Source organism: Myotis lucifugus, unplaced genomic scaffold (genome assembly GCF_000147115.1).
Source record: "Myotis lucifugus unplaced genomic scaffold, Myoluc2.0 scaffold_143, whole genome shotgun sequence".
Classification (NCBI taxonomy): Eukaryota; Metazoa; Chordata; class Mammalia; order Chiroptera; family Vespertilionidae; genus Myotis; species Myotis lucifugus.
The window spans coordinates 3,306,433-3,332,660 of NW_005871191.1; the positions used below are offsets into that span (position 1 = coordinate 3,306,433).

Below are 26,228 nucleotides of genomic sequence, written 5' to 3' on the forward strand. Positions count from 1 at the left end.
GGTTACAGCACTCATTTCTAGCTCTTAAAATCCAGCAAAACCCTCTCAGCCCCCCATTCTCTGTTCCAGTAGGTTCCCATGTATGATTTACAGACTTGCACCTGCTCAATGAATGTCCCTGGATGCAACCGATACATAAATGAGGGTGGATACATAAATGAGGAGGGAGAGAATTAAGTTGCTAAAGGGATTAACAGGGGGCAACTGCTCTGTAACTAAACTCTTTAAAATTTTTGTAAAAAAGTACCCCAGGCAAAGCAGAAGCCAACATCTTGCATTTCCCTCTTGACCTGTTTAGGGATTTCTGAAACAATCACAGGTTTGTTTGAGCTTTCCTACCAAGAGGATGCTGGGTACACATCCCCACTCTCATGGAACTGGGAGCAGAGGGAAGTGCCTATGGCTCTCCTCCCAAGTTCTATTCTGTCACTGATAAGACAAAAAAGGGCACAACCAGAGACACAGCCCTCAGCTGGGGCTGGACTGCCAGCTGCCAGGACACTGGTGCGGAAGCCGAGTCTACAGGCTGTGACGTGCAATAACATCATTGGGTTAACATTTGTGTATATCATCTCATTAATCTCATAATTCTGTGGGCTGAGTACTATTAGTACTCCCACGTTATCAGTGAAAAAACAGAGGCAAAGAGAGGTGAAGTGATTGCCCAAGATCATACACCTAATAAATAGTGAAACTGGAACTCAAACCCTGGTAGCCTTACTACACACTCTTAACCATTCATTAGTCAGTGAGTCCTGCCTCCAGTGTCCGACCAGTTCACCCTGGGGAAGCATTGGGGGGAGTGGGTGATGTCCCCCCAAAGCATTTTGACTGCTGTTTCCCTAACTCACACCTTGAGTGAAGGAACAAAGGGAAAGAAATAGGAATCGCTGGCAAAGTTGCCCACAGTATTTTAATCTTAAAATTCTGACTTAAATGATTTTAAGATAAAAATCTAATCCAAAATATTCCCACTTAGCAAGCAAAGAACGAAAAAGGCATCACTAAATGCAATGAACTTGAACCACTGATGCCTGAATAACAAAGCAGAGAATTCTTGGAAGCAGCAGAGAGGCATGGCTGCCCGGAGCCCCCCAAAGTCATAAGGGTCGTTCGACCGCCAAAGGGGTCGCGACCCACAGGTTGAGAACCGCTGTCATAAGGGGCCATCAGCACTGGGAAACAAACTCTCCAGGAATGCGCTCCTCCAAGATGGGGAGCCAGTGGCTGAACCTCAAGATTGAGGGTGCATGCCAAGAAGCTATGGCCCATGTCCAAGAACGAGAAACCTAGAGCAAAACTCAGTCAGCTCTAAGGTTCACAGTGATTTTTTAGTAGCATCTTCCCTCGAGTCCTGAGAGGTCAATTAAGAGTCAGACCCTACTATTCAGTTCTCCAGCTCCCCCCCCCCCCAAGTAAGTGGGAGAGTTGGAAGCACTCACAGGTGGACTCTCAGGCCAACGAAATGAACTTGACATAGAGGAGAATTACGTCGGCATTGGTGGTATAGTGGTGAGCATAGCTGCCTTCCATAGAGGAGAATTAACTATACACCCCCTAACCTGGGAGACAGACGGCCAGTCTCCTTGCTTACCTTCTTCAAACCCATCCCGGAAGGAGCCCGAGCGGCTCATGGTTCTGCTCTTCTCATCCAGGGACATGGAGCTATTCCGGAAGCGGCTGTCGGTGTATGGGTCATACTGCCCATCAGCATTGGAGAGGCTGTGGGTCCTCAGCATGGTCGGGTTGGACAAGCTCATCTGGGTGACAGTGGTGGGACTCGCTGGAACAAAAGGAATGGAATCAAAAGGTTGGGAATTCATGTCTCTGTTCAAATCCTGGACGGGGATGAAGAGGAGACTGCTAGTTATCAGCCATATCCGTCCCCGCCAACTTCTCTCTCTTGTCTATTTTCTAAAAGGTGGTCACATCAGCATTTGAGTTACACACCGAGAGCTAAAAATAAGGGAGGGGAGGTGGGTCAGTTCCAAAGCAGGGCTCTGGGCCTCAGCTTTCCAACTTGGCACGTTCAGACAGGCTCGTGTCACCTTCCAGGCATGAGCTAATTACTCCCTGGGCTCATCTGGAACAATTCTCTCCAAAGCCCAAAGCCCGAAATAGCCCCAGCGGGCTTTTGATCAGATGGGAAGCGTTTGTGCATGACAAGAAACTCCTGCCTCAAAGAGTTACGGCTGAGAAAGAACAATATGAACACGGGTCTCGTCGCCTCGGATGGGGGACACTGACTAAGGGAGCCTCAAGAGCTTCGGTGCAGAGGCGGCACATTTACCTTAGCCGAAGCCAGCTTTCTTATTAAAATCCAGTCATTTTAGTAACATCCAATATTTCAGAAGTATCCCTTTAGTTAACTGAGAATGCTGCATTAAATCAGACTCGATTCCAAGCCACACCTGTCCTTAAAGACTGAGTTTATTGCTCACAATAGTACTCAGGAAAGGCAGGGCGGCCTCTCAAAGGAAGGTCCCTCCTCCCTCCCATCAGCCTTCCAAGGCTCAGCTCCCATCCTGCCACCTTCATGCGACCTTCCCTGTAATTCCCGCCAGGACTGACCTTCCCTGTTCCTAACTGTGACTGATACTTGCTACCTGATCATATTCCGTTTCTACATGGTTTCCTACAAACAGAATCCCCTGACTAGTCAGCAGGGACCGTGTCACACATTCTTTTCCTTTCCCCACTGTGCCTGTCCAAGCATCATGTCAGGAGTGGGCACTTCCAAGAATACTTGTTCAATCAAAACATGGTTTTTATCTCTAGCTTAAGAAAGCATGAGGATGACCAAACATGGGACATGTTCTTTTGTGTGTTTTTTTTTAAATATATATTTTTATTGATTTCAGAGAGGAAGGAAGGGAAATAGAAACATCAATGATGAGAGAGAATCATTGATCGGCTGCCTCCTGCACGCGCCACACTGGGGATCGAGCCCACAACCCGGGCATGTGCCCTTGACCAGAATCAAACATGGGACCCGTCAGTCCGCAGGCCGATGCTCTATCCACTGAGCCAAACTGGCTAGGGCTACAACTTGCTTCTTTAGGTCTTAGAAATAGGGTACATTTTTCTCAAAAAATGGGATGGTTAGCTCCAACTCTATCAACCACAGAAAGACTATTACTGATTAGAGTATCAGAAACTTTTCCATTTCCTCTAGTTCCTTTGCTGCCAATCTCCTGTAATCAAACTGCATTGCAGAGGGCTGGCCAGCTCCCGAGCGGGAGGAGACCACACGTCTATGACCAACAGCTCTCTTCCAAGCACAAGCTGACCTCTGCCCCAGGGAGCCGATCAACACAGCTAACGACAAGCGGCTACTCACCAAGCTGAGAGAAGTTGAACCTCGTTCCGGAGGGAGAAGTGACGCTGGAGCCGGAGGAGAAAGGGGAATTGGCAGCCGTGTCCTGCAGGCCTCCTGCAGAGTGGGACCGTAACCATTCTTTTGCGTCTTCTTGTGTGCGGAGCTGGGAGGTGGGGGTGTACCTGGACAGACGGAAATCAGGCTGGATTAACTATGAACGACGCTTAGAGATAATGAACTCCGGGGAGCTGACGAGGAACACACATCCAAAGTTGATGTTTAAAAAAGTCCGATCACTATATATCCCGAAACCTACCAAGTTTTTTGCTACTTGGCCGCCTTTAGGGAAAATTGCAATTCCTGTCAGTTTGGAGAGAACACATAAAGGGAGCAAGACCGGTGAACGCTCAGAAGAGCCGTCACGGGGCGTATCTGTAACATGTTGATTCACGACAGTGTCATGTCCAAGCCCCCACCCTGACGGCACCGAAGCAACCAAACAAGCTGCGGTTCGAGCTTGGAGGATTTTAGTTAGAGAGCTCAGGGCATCAGCCTTCTAGAGCACACACAGGTGGCCATGAATCACGGCATGTCAGAAACCAGACACGAAAAAGTGTGAGGACAGTGATGCCACTGCAATCTAGCATCAACACGTCTTCACAAAAGGAACCCAAGTCGTTGGGTTTCACACAGGGGAGGGGCTGCAGAAGTCCCACAGTCCCCCTCCTCATTGACATTTTTGGTAATAGTTTATCAAATGTCTCCAATGGGCTGAGTGCCTTCACAGACATGATCTAAAATCACAGAATTTCGCCCTAACCAGTTTGGCTCAGTGGATAGAGCATCGGCCTGCGGACTGAAGGGTCCCAGGTTCGATTCCGGTCAAGGGCATGTACCTTGGTTGCGGGCACATCCCCAGTAGGGGGTGTGCAGGAGGCAGCTGATCGATGTTTCTCTCTCATCGATGTTTCTAACTATCCCTCTCCCTTCCTCTCTGTAAAAAATCAATAAAAATATATTTAAAAAAAATAAATAAAATCACAGAATTTCTAAATCACTCAAGTAGCCACAGAAACCTTAGATTTACAAACAGATTGCCATGAGGTAGCTACTGATTAAGTCAACCTCGGGATTCTTTTGGCTTACGAGAGGAGTTGTGAGGAGTTGTAGGTGTGCTGGGGTTGGATGTGTGTGAATGGAGGGAGGGAGCTAGAAAGGGAAAGTCAGAGTGAGAGGGAATATAAAATGTGTCTTCCTTCATGTTTTCACTCTAGTTGATGGACATGTAACTTTCTAGGTCCCATCAGTTGCTTGTAGACAGCCTGCCACATATCCCTATTCTAATTTTTTAAAAAAAAACACAAATTTTAGAAAGCCAGAGCTACATAATTTTCATAGGATAGGTCTGCTCCAGAAAGAAATATATCCAGCATTTTGAAATGTCAATATTTAGAGAGGTTAGCGTCCTCTGGGGGCAACAGTGGGGCATCAAATCCAACTCATGTTAAAAGTGGCCGAAATGGAAGCATCTAGCATGGTTGCCAACAATCAGCCCTGCCCAGCATGATGCACACTGTTAGGTACAAAAGGCCTTGCCAGCTCCCCTTTCTCAGGCCACACTGGTGAACCCCCTCCCACAGGACGTCTGCTGGGGGAATTTTCCAATACTGTGATTTTTAGATTCCTAGAATTGGCTTTACTCGGAGCTCCTATAGAAAGGAAGCATTGATACCTACCTCACATTACTGTTCAAAATGCTCTCAGCCTTACGAGCTACAGGTTATCAACTACAGACAGACATGACAGTGTTGAAACATTTCATCTCACGTTCCATTTTTTGCAAAAGCACGTAATGCTCAGTGCAGGGTGAAGCTGATGCTACAAAGAAGGAGGCATTTAGAGAGCAGGAGAAATGACAGCTGCAACCACGAGATGTTTAGACCACGCGGCAGGCGTCAGAACTGAAGTTCCTCCGATTGGCAGAGTGAAGTAGATGGTGGAAGCCATGGTGACTTATAGCATCTTGTTTTATCAGGACTAGCATCCAACTGAGCCCAAGCCAAGACTTACAATGAACGAGAGGACATTACTTCCTCATAGACTTCTTTTCACCAAAAGCTGATCATACCGATGTCTTGTTGGGCACCGGAAACTGACGCGAATTTTGATTATTATTCAGATGAGTGCAAAGTATCTGTCCTTAGTAATTTTCTATGGGCCGAAAGCTAAATATTTTTAAGCTTGAGGGTGATATTTCCTTCCTCCTTGGCTCGCGTCCTGGCTAACAAATCAACATGCTACAAGTCAAGTCTTTGTCTCAGAAGGCAGCCTGTGAACTGCATGGTCAGGGTGACATGCTCAACGATTAGACCCCCTGGCCCCGGAAACAGCAGGAACTGCTCTCTGGGCTTCACAGGGATGTTGTTCATGACACGGTTTCACCACATTAAGCCCCCCAAAAGCACAGCCTCTGCTCAAGCAAATAAACCAACGAATGGACAGATGAGAATGAGAGGGTGTGAGGCAGCGTTCATCCAAGGTCTGACTGCGGTGGCCAAAGCGGGGACCCCAGCCCAGCCCAAATCCCCACCAGCCAAGCCCCAAAGCCACACCACATGGCATGGATGCAAGGAGGAAACAAGATACCTGAGTCCTTTCTTAGGCAAAGTGTTCCTATCAAGGTGCGGGTCACTGTAGGAAAGTTAAAACAAAAATGAGAACTTCAGAGAAGCACAGAAAAAGCAGGCGGTGTGAGGAGGGAAAGGCTGAGACGGGGCTGACGAGATCTGGGGAAAGAGACTCACTTCACCAGAGGCGCTTCCTTCTCCACTGGCCATGCAGCACCTCCACGGGAAACCAAAGAAGCCCAGCCCTGGCCTGCGCTGACCCAGTGCGTACCTTACCCCCGGAGGCCTGAGGCACTCAACCCCCCAGGTTCAAAGCCACACTCGGGGGCTGCCGCACCTTGAAGCAGAACCCGTGCCTTCCGCCGCCCCGTCGCCCATCTCTGCACCATCACTACTGCTTCTCGGAGAGAGAGATGCCAGCTTCTCTGCGCCCCTACCTCGGGGCCACGCCCAGTGCCACCGGCAGTGACTTCAGTGAGAGAAGGGACTTGTAGGAGGGTTTCAAGAGGCCTGCCGTCTGCATATTTGGAATTCACTCATGAATTCCGGGTCCCTCTCCGTTCCTGCAGTCCTTATTGGACGTAGCTAGGAGCTGAGCCCTGGGCCCGAGTCGGGGCGTGTTACAACTTGCTGGCTGATAAAGTCAAGGCATTCAGATTTCCAAAGAACCAGGGTTTAAAGGCTTGGTCTGTGAGTCTGACAACAACAAAGTTTTTGCTGTTGATGGGGTGAAGAGGGTTTTCATTAATTTTTTTTTTCTAGCACGAAACAACATCTGTTTGTTATGTTTGGCTAAGCCATGCCTCCCCCACAAATTTCAGGTCAATATCCATCTCTGAGGCCCACCCACAGGGCAGCTGGGGGCAAACAAGCCTCTTCATTTATAAAGTCTCAACGCGCCACAGATTCTTTTTCATTATTGTTACAGGAAATGGGCACGGGGAACACAGCAGCCTGCAAAACAGACGGAGCCAAACTGCAGCAAAGGACTTGGAAAGGGAGAAGAGCCAGCTGCGTGGGGAGCAGGGGGAGCGAGGGGAGCGAGGGGGTGGGAGACAAAGGTGAGGGCCAAGCTGCACGGTGGGTGGTAGATCATTTCTGGACTCGGAGGGGAGGGGAGGGGGAGGGAAGGGGGGGAAGCAGGAGCATGCCACAGGAAGGCTGAGATGCAAGTGAGAGCTTCTGCCGCCCCAGTTCAAGTGCAGGTTTGCGGTTCCTTCCCTAGCTGGGAAGGGAGGGGCCAGCCCAGCCCGCCTCTCGGGGCTTCACTGGACAGCGGAACAGACCCTCACTGGCATGTCTGGGGGTCACGTACTACACCGGAGCCACGAGCACAAGCGGAAGCCTCAGGCCAACAGCCTCACACAAAACGTTTGGCTTAACACAGAGGGGCAGAGGAACCTGGAGGCTCGGTAGGGTCCCGGGCCTATGATGTCATTACCTGTCCTGTTTCCTGGGCAAAGTACTTCTGCAGAACTTAGGGCTAGCGGCAGGGGAGGAGAGAGGGCTAGAAGTCCAGGCAGGTAGAAAACAAGAGAAGGAACATTAGATCGGAAGAAAGGGGAGGAGTCGTTATATACAGTGATTTTTCTCATACCCAGGGAGACAATGGACACACCACCATGGCAGCGGGACCCGCAGCTCTGGGGGTGCTTCTGGTTTCCTGATCTCCTCTCACTGGCCAGCAGCCCCTCAGTAGGAGGGTGTCTGCCATGAGGACCGCGAAATCGAGCTCACTGCCTAAAGAACATCCTGCCACACCCCCCGTGGCTGCAGCCGGCCACCCACTCTGCCTACACAATTACAGCGGGAGGAAAAAGAACAAACAGAATAAGATGGAAGGATTTCAAAGGTGGAATGCCATTTCGGATGGATACATTAAATCTGCCCCCACGAGACTTCCAGTGGCTCCAAACACTGAGAATAACCACAATGAAAAAGATAACAGGAAGCAGAGCCGAGTTTCATTCTACCCCAAACTGGCTTTCCTACAGGAAGACATCGGTGATAAGAAAGAGGGCCGTCTCCCAGGCAAAGGGGACTTGCCACTTGGGATTCCTGACATAATCCTTTGCCTCCTGAAAGGGTGTCTTTCTGAGAGATACAGGCAGCCAGACGCACACCACCAACCTTTCGGACAGTGTGGTCTTCACACTGTTGGTTCGCACAAAGGGAGCCAGGGAGTCGTCCTTAGAGGAGGCGAGGAGGCCCGAGGAGGAGTTGTGGCTCGGCCCCCCTCCACTGCTGAGGGAGATGTCGATGGACTCACAGCTGGTGTGCAGGCTGCTGACGGACTGGAAGCCCTTGCTAACTGCTGAGGAGCTGCTGGCGTTGGTGCCCCAGGTGAGGCTGTTGGAGGGGCCTGAGTGGGCTGAGCTGGGGCTGGAGGCTAGCGGAGACTGGTTGATGTCCACATTCTTACTGTAGAGAGGACTGCTGCTCCCGCTGCTCAGGGCGCCGCTGCCCGAGGGGGACTCTAAGTTACCTGGCTGGGTCAAGGTGGCATGAGGATTGGAGAGGACCACCACGTTTTTCATGTTTTCAGCTGTGGCCATGGGCACTTGCTTGCTAGGCTTCCCACCAAAGAGTCTGTGAAGAGACAAAGGGTTGTTTGGGTTGAACACCCAGAACCAAGGGGCTGCGAGCTATTAGAGTCGGGGGCACAGGGACAGGAGCCTGGGAGTCCCTGGGGGAGGGCACCGTTGTTTCTACTGAAATGGCTCCAGGCATCCAGGGGACAGGCCACTGGGATTGGTGCATCACACGAGTCTAGCCTCCAGTTGCAGCTGAGACCCTGAGGAACAGTTTTCTACAGGACTATGCATGCTCATCCAAGATCTCGCTTCCCTTTCTTTCCAAGAGTAGCTAGAAAACTGCCCTGGCCCGGGAAACATCTAGAAGGAAAAGAGCTGCCTTCATCATCTTTGCATCCATGACCCCAGGGCAGTTTAACTGCGGGGATTTGGCCGATTAGATCTCTAAGCACAGCATGCAGAGTCAAGAACCTGAGTCTAGATCTGGATGGGGCCCGGGGAAAGCATCTTCACAGGCAAGCCCCGCCTGAAAGATGTGCTCTGAGGGCCAGAGTGCTAGCACCACAGAAACCTTGCTGAGTTCGCAGGGCGCTAGACCAGACTTTCAGTGTGAACTGTGTCTCTGTGACAGACACATAGAAATGCCATTCCATGTCACCCCCCTGCTGGTGACCAAAACAGTGCTGTTAGAACACAGGCAATGGCACACATGTCTCCCTCTTCCATTGGCGGAGGGATACCTGGTAGAGGGGCAGAGTTGCTTTAAGTCAGGGGGACGGTACACGCTCCAGTAACGCAAGTAATTCCATCCACTCAAACTCTGCCTTTCCCCAAGCTCCTCAGTGCGGTCAGTTTGATCTCTGTTTTCTCCAAACAGTTCTTTACAATTCTCAATTATTGTGAAAACAAACAACCGACAGACCATATTAACCAGTCCTCACTACAATATCTGGTGACAGATGAGAAACACTTTGGCCCGGTGACCATCAGAGAATGAAATATCTGACTGCACAATCGTGGCTTTAGGATGCTTACACACTTCCGGCAATGGGGACCTCATTATGTCAAGGCGTAGCTCATCCCAGTGCCAAGCACTTCCAACGAGAAAACCAAAATAGGACCCATCTTCACGTTTGCTCATTGCTCCTGACCCTGCTCTGTGTAACTACACAGAAGAAAGGCCGCGTTTTCCTTAAAGAGAGTTATCACACTCCACCTAAGGCCTACCTTCTCCAAACCAAGGCACAATGAGAGCACTGAGAGCGCCTTCAGGAGTCAGTAAACAATGAAACTGCCAGGCATTGGCTGAAAGGTGTTCTGTGTTGAACCTAAGAAGCTGCTGCATTTTCAAGCATTCTATTACACTTGCCTAAGGGTCTAGTAAAATGCCTTTGTAGTCACTAAAGGAAATCTATAATACCAAAGAGCGAATATTACATAGAATACTTGAGGCAAGAAGCAGAGAAAAATTTCATTTACAAGGCAATCTGTTAAAAGAACAAAGAGCAGCCCAATAGGACCTTCCCCTGAAAAAAAAAAAGTAATCATTACTGAAATTCTAATAATCAAGTCTAGACAAAGCACTGAGCTGCCTCATTATACCTTTCATGTGGAATGCTGCTTCTGAAGTCTCTTCAAACATTCCGATCCATCCCCAAATATGTACATGTGCACATAATTTTTGTTTTTTTCACTGCTCGGTTTTCTGTCCTTGAGACTTACTCTTTCCTATGACAAGAAATTCCCTGGGAAGGTAGAATAAGCCCTGTCCTATGCATATGCAGTTTGAGGATGGTCCAGTGGACATGGATATTATGATGAGATACTATGAACAGGCAACAACCGCACACATTTAAAAGAAAGTTTAAGAAAAAACAGCGAATCATATTTTCATGTAAAAATTTCCATCCAGGGTGGAAATGTGAGAAAATGTCTTATTCCTATTACCTTAAAAGGCAATAGGAAACCAATTTCTCCTTTTTAGAGGCTTTTTAATTTTATTTTAAGGAAACTAAAATTTCAGAGACTAATGCGGAATTATACATGCAGTTATAAATACATGCGGAGAATATTGGACTGTTTGAGTGAAGGATCTGGCCAAGACCACTGTCTAGCATAATGATGAGGAATCTCAGCCACAGAATTAACAAGACAAGAACTTTCTGCTTCCCTGAGCTACCCATCCAGATCTGGATGGTAGCTAACTTTTATTGAGTACTTACTAGGGGCCAGTATTGCTACACAAGATTAATCTCCACAAGAACTCTCAGGTGGGTATCAGTCCCCCCATTTTACAGATGAGAAAACTGAGGCATAACTGCTAAGAAAGCTTACGTGGCGGCTAATTAAGGTGAACCCAAGATTTGAACCCAGGATGATTGATTGCAGGGGCTTATGATTTTCAAACTAACATGGAAAAATAATTGACTGCAAAGCTGCTGGAAGCATCTGACCAAACAACTTTATCCTAGGACTGATAAAGTGGTGAAAACAGAGGCTGCTTTAACTGAGAAACAGGAAATTATGAATCCAGGACACCATTCCATATATTCCAGTTCTGCTCAGGGCCACTTCCCCACCTACCTGCGGAGCGTGGGAGAGGCCACGTCAGGGTACTTGGCGCCCGGCTGGAGAGTGGCCTGAGCCGCACTAGACACAGGCTGGGCTGCCGGGTTCACCTTCACTGAGTTACAGGAAGCCACGCTCTCGTTGTCGGATGAGATGCCTTTCTCTTTGTCCGTCTGGTTGACCAGACCCGGCAGAGAGCTGCCCAGGGCCGTTTTGCAAGGCTCCCTCAGCTTGGGCACCGGCAGGCCTGCGGACTTGCTGCTGATGTTGGAATCGATGCTGCTGGTACTAGACCTGTTCCCAGCCCCATTGCGGCTGGTGGACTTACTGGGCCGCGGCAAACTCCGGTACTGCAAGTTTGTCCGGGAGCTGAGGGACAGGTACCCGTCGTCCTGGTTCTGAGCCCCGTCCATGCTCGTCTTCCGGCCAGTGGACCGACCCACAAGTGCCGACGACTTTGGGATTTTGCCCAGGGTGGCTGACCTGCTGGTGACGGTGGCCCCGCTGGCCGTGATCATGGCCAGACCGGCGGCCGAGCCACTCTGCTTCTTGAACCCAAAGCTGTTGGCATTGGCAGTGGGCGTCCTGGCGCTGCCGGGGAGGGGCTTTTTGGATTCGTCCCCGCTGCTGCGGCCGGCGTCGGACGGGGAGCGCTTCACCTGGGAGGCTTTGGGAGAGAGCCTTCCTTTCTCGGACACCTTCGCATCGTCGGTTTTTCCTGGGAGAGAAATCGGCAAAGTTAACCTGCAAACCGAGAAGCCAGCTCATCAGCTCAGCCTGTTTAAAATCCTCCCCTTCTTCAAAGAACCGGCTCACTTTCCCCTTGGGGAGAGCAGCGCCTTGGGAGGCAGAAGACAGCTTTTTAGAAAGACAATCTAGTCTACCACTGTCACTGGGAGACTTTTAGGAGATGTCAGCAATTCTACTCACTTGCAAAGCATCTGAATTTACCCAGAGCAAAGTCAAGCCATCCAATCACCGCTGTGTCTGGGGAAGAGACCCTGACTTTTACTGAACTTTCTCCCTCTGTCCATTAAAACGATGTTCCTAACACTTCCAGGAGGCACCCCTGACTTCCTGCAAAAACACTTCCCCCGTTTACACACACCCTTCAGTCATGGACAATATCAACTCCACATACCAACAGTTTATAAACACTTGACCGTGTGCCCTTGAGGGTTAGCTCCTGACCAGCACACGGTCACACTCGTTCACTGCGGCCTCAGCCATGAAACCATCTGCAGACTTAAGCCCTCACACTCACATATTTCCATCTGGAAAGAGGAAGAGCTGTGAACCTGTTTGAAAGAGGATTATTAGCAGAGTCTACACCAGTGATGGCGAACCTATGATACGCGAACTCATTTTTTTGGTTGATTTTTCTTTGTTAAATGGCATTTAAATATATAAAATAAATATCAAAAATATAAGTCTTTGTTTTACTATGGTTGCAAATATCAAAAAATTTCTCTATGTGACACGGCACCAGAGTTAAGTTAGGGTTTTTCAAAATGCTGACACGCCGAGCTCAAAAGGTTCGCCATCACTGGTACACCCTGAGAACAAATACCTGAGCATTTACAGGGACTTAAAACCACACACACAATTCCTTGCTAGAGTGACTGCAGTTTTGGTTTTCAAACTGACACCTGTGGATGCAAGACAGCGTCTGTCTCTCACTCACCGGTTCCCGCCGTCTTGAGCGTGCCCGCCGGGGCAGCCGGCTTCGTCCTCGGCATGGTGATGCCCACCTGAGCGGTCATGCCTCGCCGCCACGAGCCCGTTTGGGAGATGACAGGGTTCTTCTTGCCCGACGTGCTTTTGTCAGACTCATCAGACACGTCCGAGGGATTCCGCCGCCACTTGGACCCCGGCTCCATCTTTATGCCGCTGTCTGACCCTCCGTCGGACTTCTTGACATCATCGCCCGACCAGAGGGAGTTCCTCTCCACCTGCGAGTGCTTCTCCGCGTCGGTCTGTGGGTGAGACTCCGAGTTAGTCCCTCCAAACCACAGGTTAGAGAGGCCCTCACCACAGAGCAGAAATGCCAACACACAGGACGAATTAAGGGGAGAATAGTAACCCCTTGAAAATGATCGGGCCTTGGTACTCTGGTTATCTTATTAGAAAGCCTGATTTTTGGGGTCCAAGGAAAGTAAAGAATATAAATGCCCTACAGGGATGTGAGGAAGGAGAGTACAAGGGGCCAGAAGAACACGAGGGAAAGAGCCCCACAGAGAGCCGTGAGCAGACGGGGATGTGGCGAGAATTCAGCCACCAACTCTGCCACTTGGCGACAGACCTCCGCTAACTCGGGCAGCCTGGTCTCTAGCCAGCATCCAGCCTCCTGGCTGTTTCCCTTTGTTCTGCCGGCTCCCTATCACTCCCCTGGCAGTGAGAGCTTTGAAGCTCGCGCAGCGCCTGCCTGACGCTCGGAGCCAGTGAGCTCCGAGCCAGTGAGCGAGCAGGCGAGGGTGGCTGCTACTTCTACAGGGAGGGAGAGGGGCTGAGAGGAAACACATCCTCCAAAGCCATTCCCCCCAAGCTCACAGCCAGCGGTGCCTGCTCCTATCCCAGCTCCGTGTCTGTGCCCATTGCCTCGTTTCTCCTGTGGGATTCTGCTCAGACCGGTGCCAGCTTTCTTTGGAAGAGCCCTGACCTGCTGGCCATGGAACCCAGGAGGGGGCAGAAGTGTGATGTCAATGATTCACTGGGTGAAAAGGCAGGAGTTAACCAGATCGCCTTGGGGGCCTCCCAGGAGTTAACCAGATCGCCTTGGGGGCCTCCCTCAGGGTGGGGCCAGGCCAAGGAGATGCCCGTGGGAGAAGCCATACTAAGACAGAAGTCCCAGAGAGTGGGCACCATCAGCAAGGCAGGAAATCAAAATGATCACCTGGCCACCTTCCTCCACAAAAATACACTGGCTGGGAGGGATAAAGTGTAAATACAGACGAGCAGCCCACGCTCAATCGTCTCTCTGTCGAGCAGCCCACGCTCAATCGTCTCTCTGTCGCCACCACGAACTCCTCTCTCTCAACCCCTTCACCCCCTATGAATTCCACTCATCCACGACAGCCGCGTGACGCGTGCATTCGGTCATTCCTCAGCACGTACTGAGTTCCTGCTGCTGACCAGGCACCAGAGACATGAGGAGGGCGAAAACCTCCCCACCTGTGGGGAGCCCGTCACCCCGCTGTGGAGAGGGACAGAGGGAGACTTCCCGCCCTGAGCACAGAGCAGGAGCTCCCTGGAGGCTGAGTGAGAAAATGCGGGAACACAGGCCTTCCAAGCCACTGCGCTGCATTGTAACAAAATGATGTCATCTGATCCCGGGGACTACCTGGTGCAATAGGGTAAGTAGGTAAGGAGTGCTGTCTTCATCTCAGTTTTACAGATGCGTGGAAACCAAAGCTACGCACGCCCTGTCCCCCCGCGCTCCTTCCTCGGAACAATTCCAGGATACCCATTCAACCAGGATCTCAGTGCCCGCTGCTTGCAGGCACCGTGCAGGGCCTGAGGATCTGTGGGTAAGACTGGTTCCACACTCCTGGAGCGTACAATCCAGCGAAAGAGGCAGAGATTGCACAAATAAACACAAGCAAATGACTAGTTGTGAATTATGAAGGCTGTTGTAAGGATAAGGTGTCTGAGAGAGAAATACAGGCATTGTCGTAATTTAGATTATGAGAGCAGGGACAATGTTCAGGTAAGGCCTGTCTGAAGAAGTGCCCTAAAGAATGAAAAGAAACTTGCTAAGAGAAGAGTTTAGGGAAGAGCATGCCTGACAGAGGGAAGAGCATGAGCAAAGGCCCTGGGCATGAAAGTGTGGCTCTGGAAGCATTCACTTAAAATGTTTGTCCGGGGCCGCTCCCTGCCAGGCAAGCTCTGAGGCACTGGGAATACTACAATGACCAAGATCAAGTACAAATCATTGCTATCGTGTAGATACATTGTAACACTTTCCAATATACTCTAAGAGGTACCGAAAGCTTAGCATGTACCACATCCTGGGGTTCTGCATTCGTTCTTTTAATAGTCATTCCTATGCCTTATTTCCCCTAATAAAATTGTGGCAGTAATAGTAACAACGCATTTTATTAAGCACGTACTGTGTGTTAGGCACTGGGCTAAGGTGCTTTACACGTGTCATTTAATTTAATCTTCACCAAAAATCTCTGAGGAAGTTACAGTTCGGTCTCAACTTGACATGAGAAAATTGAGGCGCAGAGTGGAAACGTGTCCAAGATGACACAGTGAGGAAGTGGAGGTGCAAGGACTGATTCCACAGAGTCCACGTTTTATGCCTTTATGCCACGCTGCCTTCCTGGAGAATAAGCCCAAGGACACGAGGCATTTCTGCTTGCCCAGCGGCTCCTAGCACCATCCCAGCACCCAGTGGGTTCTCTTTCCATACTGGCTCGCTGGCTGTTCCCCAGCCCCGACCCCTGAGAAGCTCCAGCCTAGCCTCTCGGGTGGGACCCCCAGAACCCCGATTCCGCCAGTGGCACAGAGAGTGCTCGTAGCCCTGGCTCAGGTCTGTGGCTAGAGTCCCCCTCTGTAAAGAACGATCACCCCATCACCACACCCTCACAACTCGGGCCTGGAGGCAGCCTCCCCCGCGCTGCTCTGCACACTGGGTGTCTGCTTGGGACACTGCTGCCTTCAAGTTCCTATCTGCTTAGCAAGCCCTCCCTGAGCCGCACGCCAGACCGTCTGGTGGCTCCACTAGGGATCAAAAGATGAAACGGTCCCAGCCTTTCTGTTCCCAAGGCTTCCAACACAAGCCAGCTGTATCCCCACCCCTAACACCCCCCGTCCCCCGCCCCCAACCTCTTAATGCCTTTGTCAGCTGTTCCCATCTCAAATGGCACCTAATGTTGGAAGGATTTTCCTATGGCCCCTACCTGGAAGTCCATTTAGTCACTCAACATGCAGGTGGGGAAACAGCCATACAGGAGAGGGGAGAGGCCTGAAGACTGGAGAGTTCGTGACCCAGGGCCCACGGCGGGGAGGCCGATCCTCAGACTGACAGGGTGGAACCAAGGTGGGGCTGAGCAGCGAAGGTGGGGGGTGGGAGGGTGGGGGGGGCATGGGGCACAATGGCGGGGGAGCACATGGGCTGGAGTCGGGCAGACTTTAGGTTCAAGGACTGGATGCTGCCACTCCTTTGCTGTGTGTGACCCTGCAGGAGGTGGCTTACCTTCCCCAAGATCATTACCTTGCATATAAAACAGGGGACAAGTAATCCAGAGGAAATTAAGAAAGAAACAAGGTAACTCTGAGCAGCTACCGAGAACCAGGCACCAAACGAGAGAGGTCAGATAAAGCGTTTCCAGGGCACCCCCACTCTCGCCCTGCAGGATGGATCTATTTACTGTCATTTCATGGACGAGGAGGCAGAGGCTTGGAGAGGTTGGTTAGCTTGTCCAAGGATGTCCACACTTTTTCCCTGACCCACAACCTGGTCTGGCTGCCCAGCAGGCTGCCCAGCTGTCCCGGAGGAAGTCAGTCAAGGGGCTGTGGCGCCTCGGCGGGGAGTGTCTGCCCAGGCGCTGAGAAGCAGCGCACGATGCCCAAGGCGGATACTTGGGCACGGGTGCCTCGGCAGCGCACGCTCAGGGCTCAGCATCCTCGAGGAAAAGTCACTTAGACAGGGCCTCCATCTGCCAGGATCGCTCCTCCCCATGCGCCTCCTGCTCTTCCAGCAGCTAAATGAGGCCGATCTCAAGCTTTCCAGACCACACCGTCCTGTTCCTTAGATGTCCTTCCTTTAGCTATTCCTCAGAGGCTTTCAAACCTGAAAACCTAGGGTAACCTGCTGTTCCGGGGACACGCTGAGCCGCTTCTCCCTGACTCTCCCCGCCTTGCCTGGGACACTGTGCTGCCCACCCACCCAGGGAACCAGTATGTGCAGAACCGGAGTGAGCCCTGGGGAAGGCCGGCCAGGCACATCTGCCCGCTGCCTGCTGCTGATGGGGAGGAGTAATGGCCCTTTGCACACCCCCCCCCCCCCCCCCCCCGTCCCCGAGTGGTGCAGAGAGGATGGGGATGCTGCATCTACACGGATTAAAATATTTGGAGATGCTCCCTGGGCAGGAACAAAGGGGTGCCACTAAAAACCCACTTACAGAGACCATCGCAATAGGAATCTTAGTAACTATTGATGCAAGTCTGTGCTTTATTCCAATTCCTATTTGCTTGGCTTTTATTTAAATACTAGAGGCCTGGTGCACAAAATTTGTGCACGGCGGGGGGGTTGGGGGGGGGGCGGTGTCTCAGCCCGGCCTGCACCCTCTCTAATCCAGGACCCTTTGAGCGACATCCTTCTCACAATCTGGGACCGCTGGCACCTAACCGCTCGCCTGCCTGCCTGCTTGATTGCCCCTAACCACCTCTGCCTGCCGGCCTGATGCCCCTAACTGCTCCCCTGCTGGCCTGATCGCCCCCTAACTGCCCTCCCCTGCCGGCCTGATCACCCTTAACTACCTCTGCCTCGGCCTCTGCCACCGTCGCTTTGTCTGGAAGGACGTCCAGTCTAATTAGCATATTATCCTTTTATTAGTATAGATTTTAAACACAGGTCATTTTAAGCAAAAACAACCCAGTGGATATTAAACCCTTTATTTATTTTTTTAATTTTTTAATAAAAATATATTTTATTGATTTTTTGCAGAGAGGGATAGAGAGCTAGAAACATTGAAACATTGATGAGAGAGAAACACCGATCAGCTGCCTCCTGCACACCCCTGACTGGGGATGTGCCCGCAACCAAGACCGGAATCGAACCCGGGACCCTTCAGTCTGCAGGCCAACACTCTATCCACTGAGCCAAACTGGTTAGGGCAAGGATATTAAGCCCTTTAAGTCCCTTGTAATTAACTCTCTGATCATGATCAAGGGTCATGTATTTTTGAACCTGTTCTGATGTGACCTGAGCTCGGTGAAAGCAAAAAGCCGGTCAAAGAGGGGAGGGGCCTGGCATGAACCGGATTCAAGTGCACCTGACAGGAAAGCATTTGTGGGTCCCAGATGCTAACTCTGTGTCGCTGTGGAAAATAGATTCCACCCCGGCTTTGTGCAGAGGGAACACAGACCAGGAGCTTCCTCCAACAGTGTTTTGTTGCTTAGTGTGCGTCTTAGGAGCAAGCCTGTTCCCAGCTGGCGAGTAAATAAAAGAGAAACTACTGATTTTCTGATCCTCGATGCCTCTCTCCCTCCTTCAGTCCCCTCCTCTCCGCCTCCCTCCCTCTCTCCTCTCAAGCATCTCCCACAGCCTGCCTGCCCCCTGAATGCAGACACCCGGGGGTCAATTCCTTGGTTCTCCATTTTAGTATCTAAGGATGCATGGGAGCGGTTGTTATTTATGTTACGTATGTTATGAAATTAGGATGAATATCAGAGAAAAAATTGGTGTCCACAAGGAAAGGAGAACCGAGGACACTGTGACGTTTGGCAAGTGGAGGTGGGAGGGACACAGGTGGTCTGGGAGCTTGTAACATGTGTGATCACTGATTGAACAGTGATCACTCTGGGGCAGTGTGACTTAGGGTTTTGTGGTTTTTTTTGAGGTGTAGGATTCATATAATGAAGTTTGAAATCATAAGTATACAGCTTGAATAAATTTTATCAGTTTAACTTACATAACTACCACTCAGAAATCAAGCTACAGAAAGAACATTATCAGCACCCCCAAATCTTCGTGCCTCTTTCATCTGGATAGTTTTTCCCCCCCTAACAACCACTACAACCCATCCTCACTCTCCAACAATAATTAGAAATTCTGGCTAAAATGAAAACTCAAGAAGTCACAGGCAAACTACTTAGAGCAGCGGTTCTCAACCTGTGGGTCACGACCCCTTTGGGGGTCGAACGACCCTTTCACAGGGGTCGCCTAAATACATCCTGCATATCAGATATTTACATTAAGATTCATAACAGTAGCAAAATTACAGTTATGAAGTAGCAACGAAAATAATTTTATGGTTGGGGGTCACCACAACATGAGGAACTGTATTAAAGGGTCGCGGCATTAGGAAGGTTGAGAACCACTGACTTAGAGGCTACAGCTACTACATGGCATCAGGCAGTGAACACTCCTTTCTGTGGGGCCGAATTACTCCCACACTCTGACTCATCCGCAAAGAAAAGATGCCTTTGAGAGCAAAGAGATTCCAAAGCAGTCCCTATCTGTACAGAGTGAGAAACGCCGAGAAAGAAAGCAGATGAGGAAGGGAGTGAACAGACATGGAAGGGAGGGAGTGGAGGGGGCAGGTCAGCTCTGCCCTCCCAAGGTGCCTCTGGGAGACTCTGTCCGGATCAGACCTTCCATGGGTTCCCCAGAGGCCGCGGCTGCGGGTGAGGAGACCCATCATGGAAAAGATTACAGCCCCTTATGCCAGGGCCATGACTGACCAGACCTTGTGCTGCCCAGGCCCACCTTGGGGACCAGGCGTGAGGATGGCACTTGGCTTTGCACTAGTGAAATGGGCCGACTAGGCCCAACCCTCCCTCCGACCACTCAGGAATGCGATGAGGGTGAGTGAATGGACCCCTGGGAAACTGCTTGGAAAGCAAATACAAGGTGGCACTGTATTCAAAACAGAACAGCTGAGCGCGTCAGGTAGGGGTTGAAAACGCAAGTGTCTCAGGGTGAGGCAGCTGTGCACCCTGGGGCCTGGGTGCCGGGCCGGAGGGCGGGACACCTGGGCATCGCTGATGGTTGCCATTGGAGAACCTAGTTTCAAAGAGGTAATATCTTCTGATTTTTTTTTCCAAGAGAAAAGTTGTGTTAAAATAACACAATTTATAAAATTTGACATGGAATTCAGTTTCAAAGAAAAATAATACCGTGGGCCCCATAAACCACATCAGGAGGATGTGACCTACACCCGGACAGGGCCCAAGCTCCGGTCGGGACGTCCTGGTCCTCCCATCCGGGGCTTTCAATCTTTGTTCCCACCTCATCGTTCTCAAGGGATCAGACACATGCCTGTGGACGGCTAAGAAGGGACACACACTCCAGGTTAAGAATGGCCACTGAGTCAGCGTCCTATCGTTTTAAAAACAGATTATGAAACTGAGGTCCAGGAAGGAAACATGATTTTACCAAGGCCACCACAGTGAGAGTGGCGAGGCCTCCCACTCCCATTTCCAGTGCCCTGAGCCTGCCCCCCGCCCCTGCAGGCAGAGGCCACCGTTGGGGGACCAACACATAGGCAGTGAGCAGGAGATTGGGCCCTGTCTCATGAACCTGGGGATTCTGCTCACCCCTGACGGCCCCCTGGGCCCACAAGACCAAGGCTCTCTGCTGGGGGAGCCTGGGGGTGGGGAACTTGATCCTTACCTGCACATCCAGGTTTTTGCGAGAAGAAGCAGGTGTGTTGGCATAGGAGCTGATGGAGGAGCTGGTGTTGATGTCATCAGTGCTGAGGTTGTCTATGGTGTCGCTGATCCCGCTGCTGACGGAGCTGCTGTCATCCCAGCTGCCAAGACAAACACATACTGAGCATCAGAACCTCCCGCTGCGCCAGCTCAGGCTGCCGGTGCCAACATACGCACACCATCCCCGGGCTCCCTTCGCCAGCTCAGGCTGCCGGTGCCAACATATGCACACCATCCCCGGGGCTCCATGTGTCATGAAGCCCCAGACAAAGCTCTTTGCTTCTGACGTGACTCATCTTCATGGGAGCCAAAGGGCTGGGTGCTTCCCTGAGCAGAGGTGGCTAAAGACAGTACCCACTTCCTATCCTCAATTTCGTCTCGGGAAGAGGTGGCTAAAGACAGTACCCACTTCCTATCCTCAATTTCATCTCGGGAACGTTGTAAAAGCCAATGGCCACTTCCCAGGCCTCTCGGCGGAGCAGGAGCCATGGCTTTGGAGACTAGAGCCGAGAGCGGTGCAGAGAAAGATGCAGTAGCAGCACGCTCCTTGGGCATCAGAGTAAGTTCGAATACTCTGGACTCCACTCCTGCCTTTCACTCCAAGGCAACGAAAGGAAGCAGGAGCCTGAGAGCTCTACTGGTAGCTCTACCTCTAATCATATCCCAGGATACACCTAAAATAGAATTCTTCACTGCCTACCTCTCAAGTCCATTGAGACCACCCGCACCCCTGGCCCAAGGCAAGTGTCCGGGCAACGATTCTTCTATTTCGTCCTTGCCATCTCCCACACCATCACAACATCTAAATCCCCCGCGTGGTCCTGCCGTCTCGGCTGCAATGTGCACCTGCCACCCCATAGTTCAAGCTGCTACCGACTCTACCTAGGTTACAGCCAACAGGTCGCTGGGCGCTGTGCCCACTACTAAACACGCCATTCTCCCCAGGGCAGCCATCTGAAACGTAAGTCAGGTCCTGCTGCTCCACTTTCGCATCCTCCAGTGGCTTCTTGGGTACTGAAAACCCACACGCCTACTCTGGCCCTCAAGACCCTCTGACTGCCTCCCTCCTTAGTCCTGTCCCCACCAGCCTCTCCATCACTCTCTGGCTCTGGCCACATGGGCTCTGCTCCTTCTAAGCCAACAGGGTTCTTGTATGCAGGGCTTTCCACTTGTTGTCCCTCTTCCTGGACACTTGCCGCTGCCTCCTTCTCATCTGAAGTGTCACCCTCAGAAAGGCCTCTTTCCTGTCTATGTACAGCCCCCCCTCCATCCCCCCCAACCCACCAAGCCTGCTGCATTTTCTCCTTTGGTTGCAGGTTGGCAGGTACATCGCAGGTGATTTAAACTCATGGGGCTATAAAAAAGCCTCCAACACTACTCTACTTGATCTAGAGAAAATAAAAGCAAGCACTACGGTTTCCTATTGTACAGGTAGAGAACCTGAGGCTCAGAAAGGCCGGACCACTAGTCAGTGGTGGAGCAGGACCGGGATCTGGCCGTTATGACTCTGAAGTCAACCTCTTTCCTGTGATGCCAGGCAGCATTCCTTTTTTTTTTTTTTTTTGAGAATTGTTCCTTAATTTTATTTATTTTTTATCCTCACCCGAGGATATTTTTCCATTGCCTTTTTTTAAGAGAGAGTGGAAGAGAGAGGGAAAGACGGAGAGAAACATCAATATGAGAGAAACACATTGATTGGTTGCCTCCTGCACAAGCCCTGACCAGGGCCTGGGCCAGGAAGGAGCCTGCAACCGAGGTACATGCCCTTGACCGGAATCGAACCTGGGACCCTTTGGTCCGCAGGCCGACGCTCTATCCACTGAGCCAAACCTGCTAGGCCAGGCAGCATTCCTTATGGTAATCTTCAGTGCACACGGGCACACGGCACAGCTCACTTCCCGGGAGGAAGCCAAGGCTTACGGGGTGAGGCACAGGTTCAACTTCATACAGCAGGCATGGTGAGCCAGCAACTACTCCTGTTCTGTCTGATAGCAAAGCGCTGACTTAGCCACTGTACCCACCACTCAGGCCTCCACCCGTGTCTTGCCTCGGAAATGCCGGGTGGGTGAGGCCCACCCTCAATAAATCAGAAGTTCTAGTTCATTCCAGCAGCTTACTAGTACAAGGTGCTTCCCTGAGCTCTGAGGGGTGGGCAGGATGATAGAGGCTTAGTGAAAATCTGTTTTCATCGCCTTTCCCTCCAGCACTCCTATTTGGCTTCCAAAAGCCCACCCGGAGGGTCCCACAGAAATGAGGGGAAAATGTGTGCCTGAGCCCCAAGTAGAAGGATAAAGGCAGGAAGCCCGAGGGCAGAGGCGCTGTATTGTGAAGTCACAGGGTCCAGGAGGTCCCAGGCTCCAGGGTCTTAGCAAACGTCACGCATGTGATTCCACTGCTTTGGTCTGGCCTCCATTTGGTTCCAAATCCTCCTTTGAGACCTTCTCGAAATCCCCAAGCCCACCCTCACTTCTCTGAACTCTGAATTCCCAATCTCACACATTTGGATTCATTTCTATACACTCACACCATTTTCTAGTTTTTTTCCAACGGAAAGGCCTGCCCTACCTTCCAAATCTGTGCAGAGGCTGCCCGGGGATGGCAGCCGAGTGCCTCTCAGGTGTCAGGCATAGCGCAGGGCACTTTGCATATATTATACATCTCTCTCTAGTCCCCATATCATTCCTGCAAGGCACCTATTATCCTCCCCACTTAACAGATGAAGAAATCAAGGCTGAAAGAATAAGTATCCTGACCAGTGCTTTTCAGTCAATGTTGCTTTGGGTTTAAAATGCAGAACTGTCTATCGATTTCAGAACATGTGCTCCTCTGGCCTGGGTCACGCCTTTCACAACAAGGCCAATCACGGAGCACTTGCCATGTGCCAACCAGCCAACATTTGCACGAATTCTCGCCAACTCTCCTGTATACTCAGAAGTGGCCTTGCCTCATAATGAGGAAACTGAGGCTGTGAGAATCATCGTCCAAGGTCACTCTGCAAAGGTAGGGCAGAGCTGGGGGTGAAACGCTACCTGACCCCAGCCCACCTCTTCCCCTGCCAGCACCTGCAGGGTGACGCTGCAGCGAGGTCAACCTCGCCTTGTGAGTCACCTCTCCTCCATCTCCAGGCACATAGTAGGTGCTTATTAAATGCCTCCTTACTGAACTCATGTGCAGAGGAGAGATGGGGCACGTTCTGATGCAAACTCACCACCAGCACTGGATTCGGAGCCCAGGTCCCTCACCACTTCATTCTTTCACAAATCACAACTCTGTGCCTCAGTTTCCTTAGGGGTGACACGTGTATGATACCACCTAGGCTGTGGAAAGCACGACATAACAGATGGAAAAGGCCTCAAGTCTGCTCTCACGATTAAATGAAAACCCCGAGTCTTTCATTGCATCGGCTCTGCAATTAGGAATCTAATGCATGAAAAGTTCCTGTACTGTGATGAAGAAGGACTGGTGGGAGAGGTGTGTGGCTGGTGAGGAGGCAGGACGGAAGTTGGTAACAGGTGCCCGTGAATCCATCCCCAGATTTTTTTGCTTTGAAATTGTACCTGCTCTTCCTCTGTGGCCTTTCAACACCAGGATATTATTCCAGTGGGGCCCGGGGCACTGATCACACACCTGACTCTTCCCCCTCAGGACCAGAGCATCCTGAGGCTTATCCTTGTAACTGAGCTGGCCCTGAAAGGTAGATGTCAGTGATCTGCCCCACAGAAGAGTGGGAGAAGGGCAACTGGTGATGCGATGAAGGGGCAGTGACACCCAGGGAAGCCCATGCCGGGCAGAGCGGCCTCAGTGTCCCCCGAGCTGCCCGCATGTCAGAAACCAGAGCCGTCCCCGCCCTCGGAAAGCCAGCCACGTCTCCTTCACTTCTGGGTCTTTGGGACACTGCGAAGCCTGTCTAGATATAAAACCACTTAGTTTCAACTTGTCTTTCCGCCCCAAATTCAGGGTAAAAATGGTCACGAGCTACCAAGGGTAGGTCAGTGAGTCCCGAGATGTATTCTAAGGAAAACTAGCTCCATGAGATGCTCTGTGGTGATGATGCTGCCTTAACGAGGGGACGTGGGCACGCTGGCTCTTCTGTGCTCCTCGTAGAGATCCACATTGTACATGTACCTCTTACTGGCTATGAAGTCCTGGAATGATCTTTTTAACGTCATCTAAAATAGTATTGCCCAAACTTATATGACCACACAGGAGACGCTGAGAAGAATGAAAACACAACTCTGGAAAAAGTGCACTTGAAGCCAAGAGCTGTCAGCAGTCAGCCACTCCATCCTCAGCAGCCCGGAAGGCAGCGAGCAGAGGGAAGCAGTGTCCAGAGGAATGGCGCCCGTGGGCTCCTGCGTCCAGCTGTACCTAAAGCAGGAGCACCCCTGGGAGACCAAGCTGTGGGAACTAATCCTTTCTTTTGCTCAGAACTGGTTTGCTTAGTTTTTTACCACTTGGTACACCCATGCCAACTAGTGGGGAATTGCAATTTGTTTGTAAAGTGGCTCCAGACGTGTGGCCAAGAGTCAGACAGGAAAAATGTGGAAGGCATGCAGAACCCATTCAGGCAGCAAGGACATTAGTGGAATCCAGTCAAGTGGCAAAGGAAATTAGGTGCAACCCAGGATGGGGAACGAAAGTCCATTGACCCAAGTCAGGAGATAAATGTTGAAAGAGGTACACAAACTGATTACAACTGAAACTTGAAAGAAACCCAGAGGGTGTGTGTTTACTGTGTGGTGAAATGAGACTCCAGCCCAGAGGCTGGAGGGACCCCAATGACACAGCAGAAAGAACGGCTGTGTTTCCAGGTATGGCTCTCGAGCGGTCATTCTGGAATACGAGTTGGCCATTCCTGCCTCATGGTCTTCAATCTGACGGAGCAAAACCATAGGCTGGTCCTGGGCCCACCTGAGATGATAAACCTACTACTCTTAGTTGGGAGAAATGATGTTAAATCCTGGAAAGGTTTAAAAGGATGAAGAGAGATGATGAAGTAAACCACAACATTAATACTTAACTTTTGGATGAAAGTTTTCTGGTCATTGGGATAATCTCTGTATATTTATAATATTTAAAGGGGTATAAGACATACTAGAGAATTTGAAAAACAGTCATATGATGGCAATTTTAAATGAGTACTGATTTCTGATGAGATTTTTAAGATAGAATATTTGAAATATGCATTCAGACTGTAAAAAGACTGGGAGTGTTTGAGATCATGTATGACATTTGTAACTGATGGATTTGTAACAGTTGGCTAAGTGCTTAGAAAGATTTTGCTTGTTAGGCTGGTAAGTCTACTCTGTCAGACATATGAAGAGCCCGCGCAAACCAGGTTAGCTAAATTTGTGAACACAGCCTGAATTATTGAAGAAAATGATCCAAGTTTGCACACAGTACTAATTGTTTAGATTCAATTTGTTCAATCTGAATGAATAATCAAATAAGAAGTGGCCATCCTCTTAGTTTGTGCAAAACCACTGGATTTATAGGTGATATTTATAAGAGAGCATTGGTTTAAAAATTAAAACTTCAAGGAACCATATAGTAAAACCTGATTAACTCTAAGAAGCTCTTTTGGGCACCAAGCATTCCGCAAGACGTGTGGGAAGATGTTAAAGGAGCTTTCACTTTCTAATGGATGGCTTTTACATGAAGGACCACAGGAATCGATGAACCCAAGAAAGCATCTCCCCTCTTCACTTCCCCCCACTCTGGCTCACCTTCGCTCTGCACCGTAAGACTTCCGAGGCTACTCCAAAGACCTTAGTGGAAAAGGCCTTGTGCTGCCCAGCC

The 26,228-nt window shown here is 50.6% G+C and overlaps 1 protein-coding gene across 1 annotated transcript in view; it reads right to left on the minus strand.

The window, feature by feature from the left end:
• The window catches only part of NAV2 (neuron navigator 2), a gene marked incomplete at its 5' end in the record, with an annotated part of 137,067 nt that overhangs the window by 41,508 nt on the left and 69,331 nt on the right, over positions 1-26,228 (minus strand). The window contains 8 exons of the mRNA XM_014460859.2: positions 1,595-1,783; positions 3,341-3,501; positions 5,966-6,010; positions 7,388-7,453; positions 8,077-8,535; positions 11,064-11,766; positions 12,733-13,024; positions 20,392-20,530. Of these exons, the coding sequence (XP_014316345.2) occupies positions 1,595-1,783; positions 3,341-3,501; positions 5,966-6,010; positions 7,388-7,453; positions 8,077-8,535; positions 11,064-11,766; positions 12,733-13,024; positions 20,392-20,530 (2,054 nt within the window). The remainder of the gene's footprint in view (positions 1-1,594; positions 1,784-3,340; positions 3,502-5,965; positions 6,011-7,387; positions 7,454-8,076; positions 8,536-11,063; positions 11,767-12,732; positions 13,025-20,391; positions 20,531-26,228) is intronic.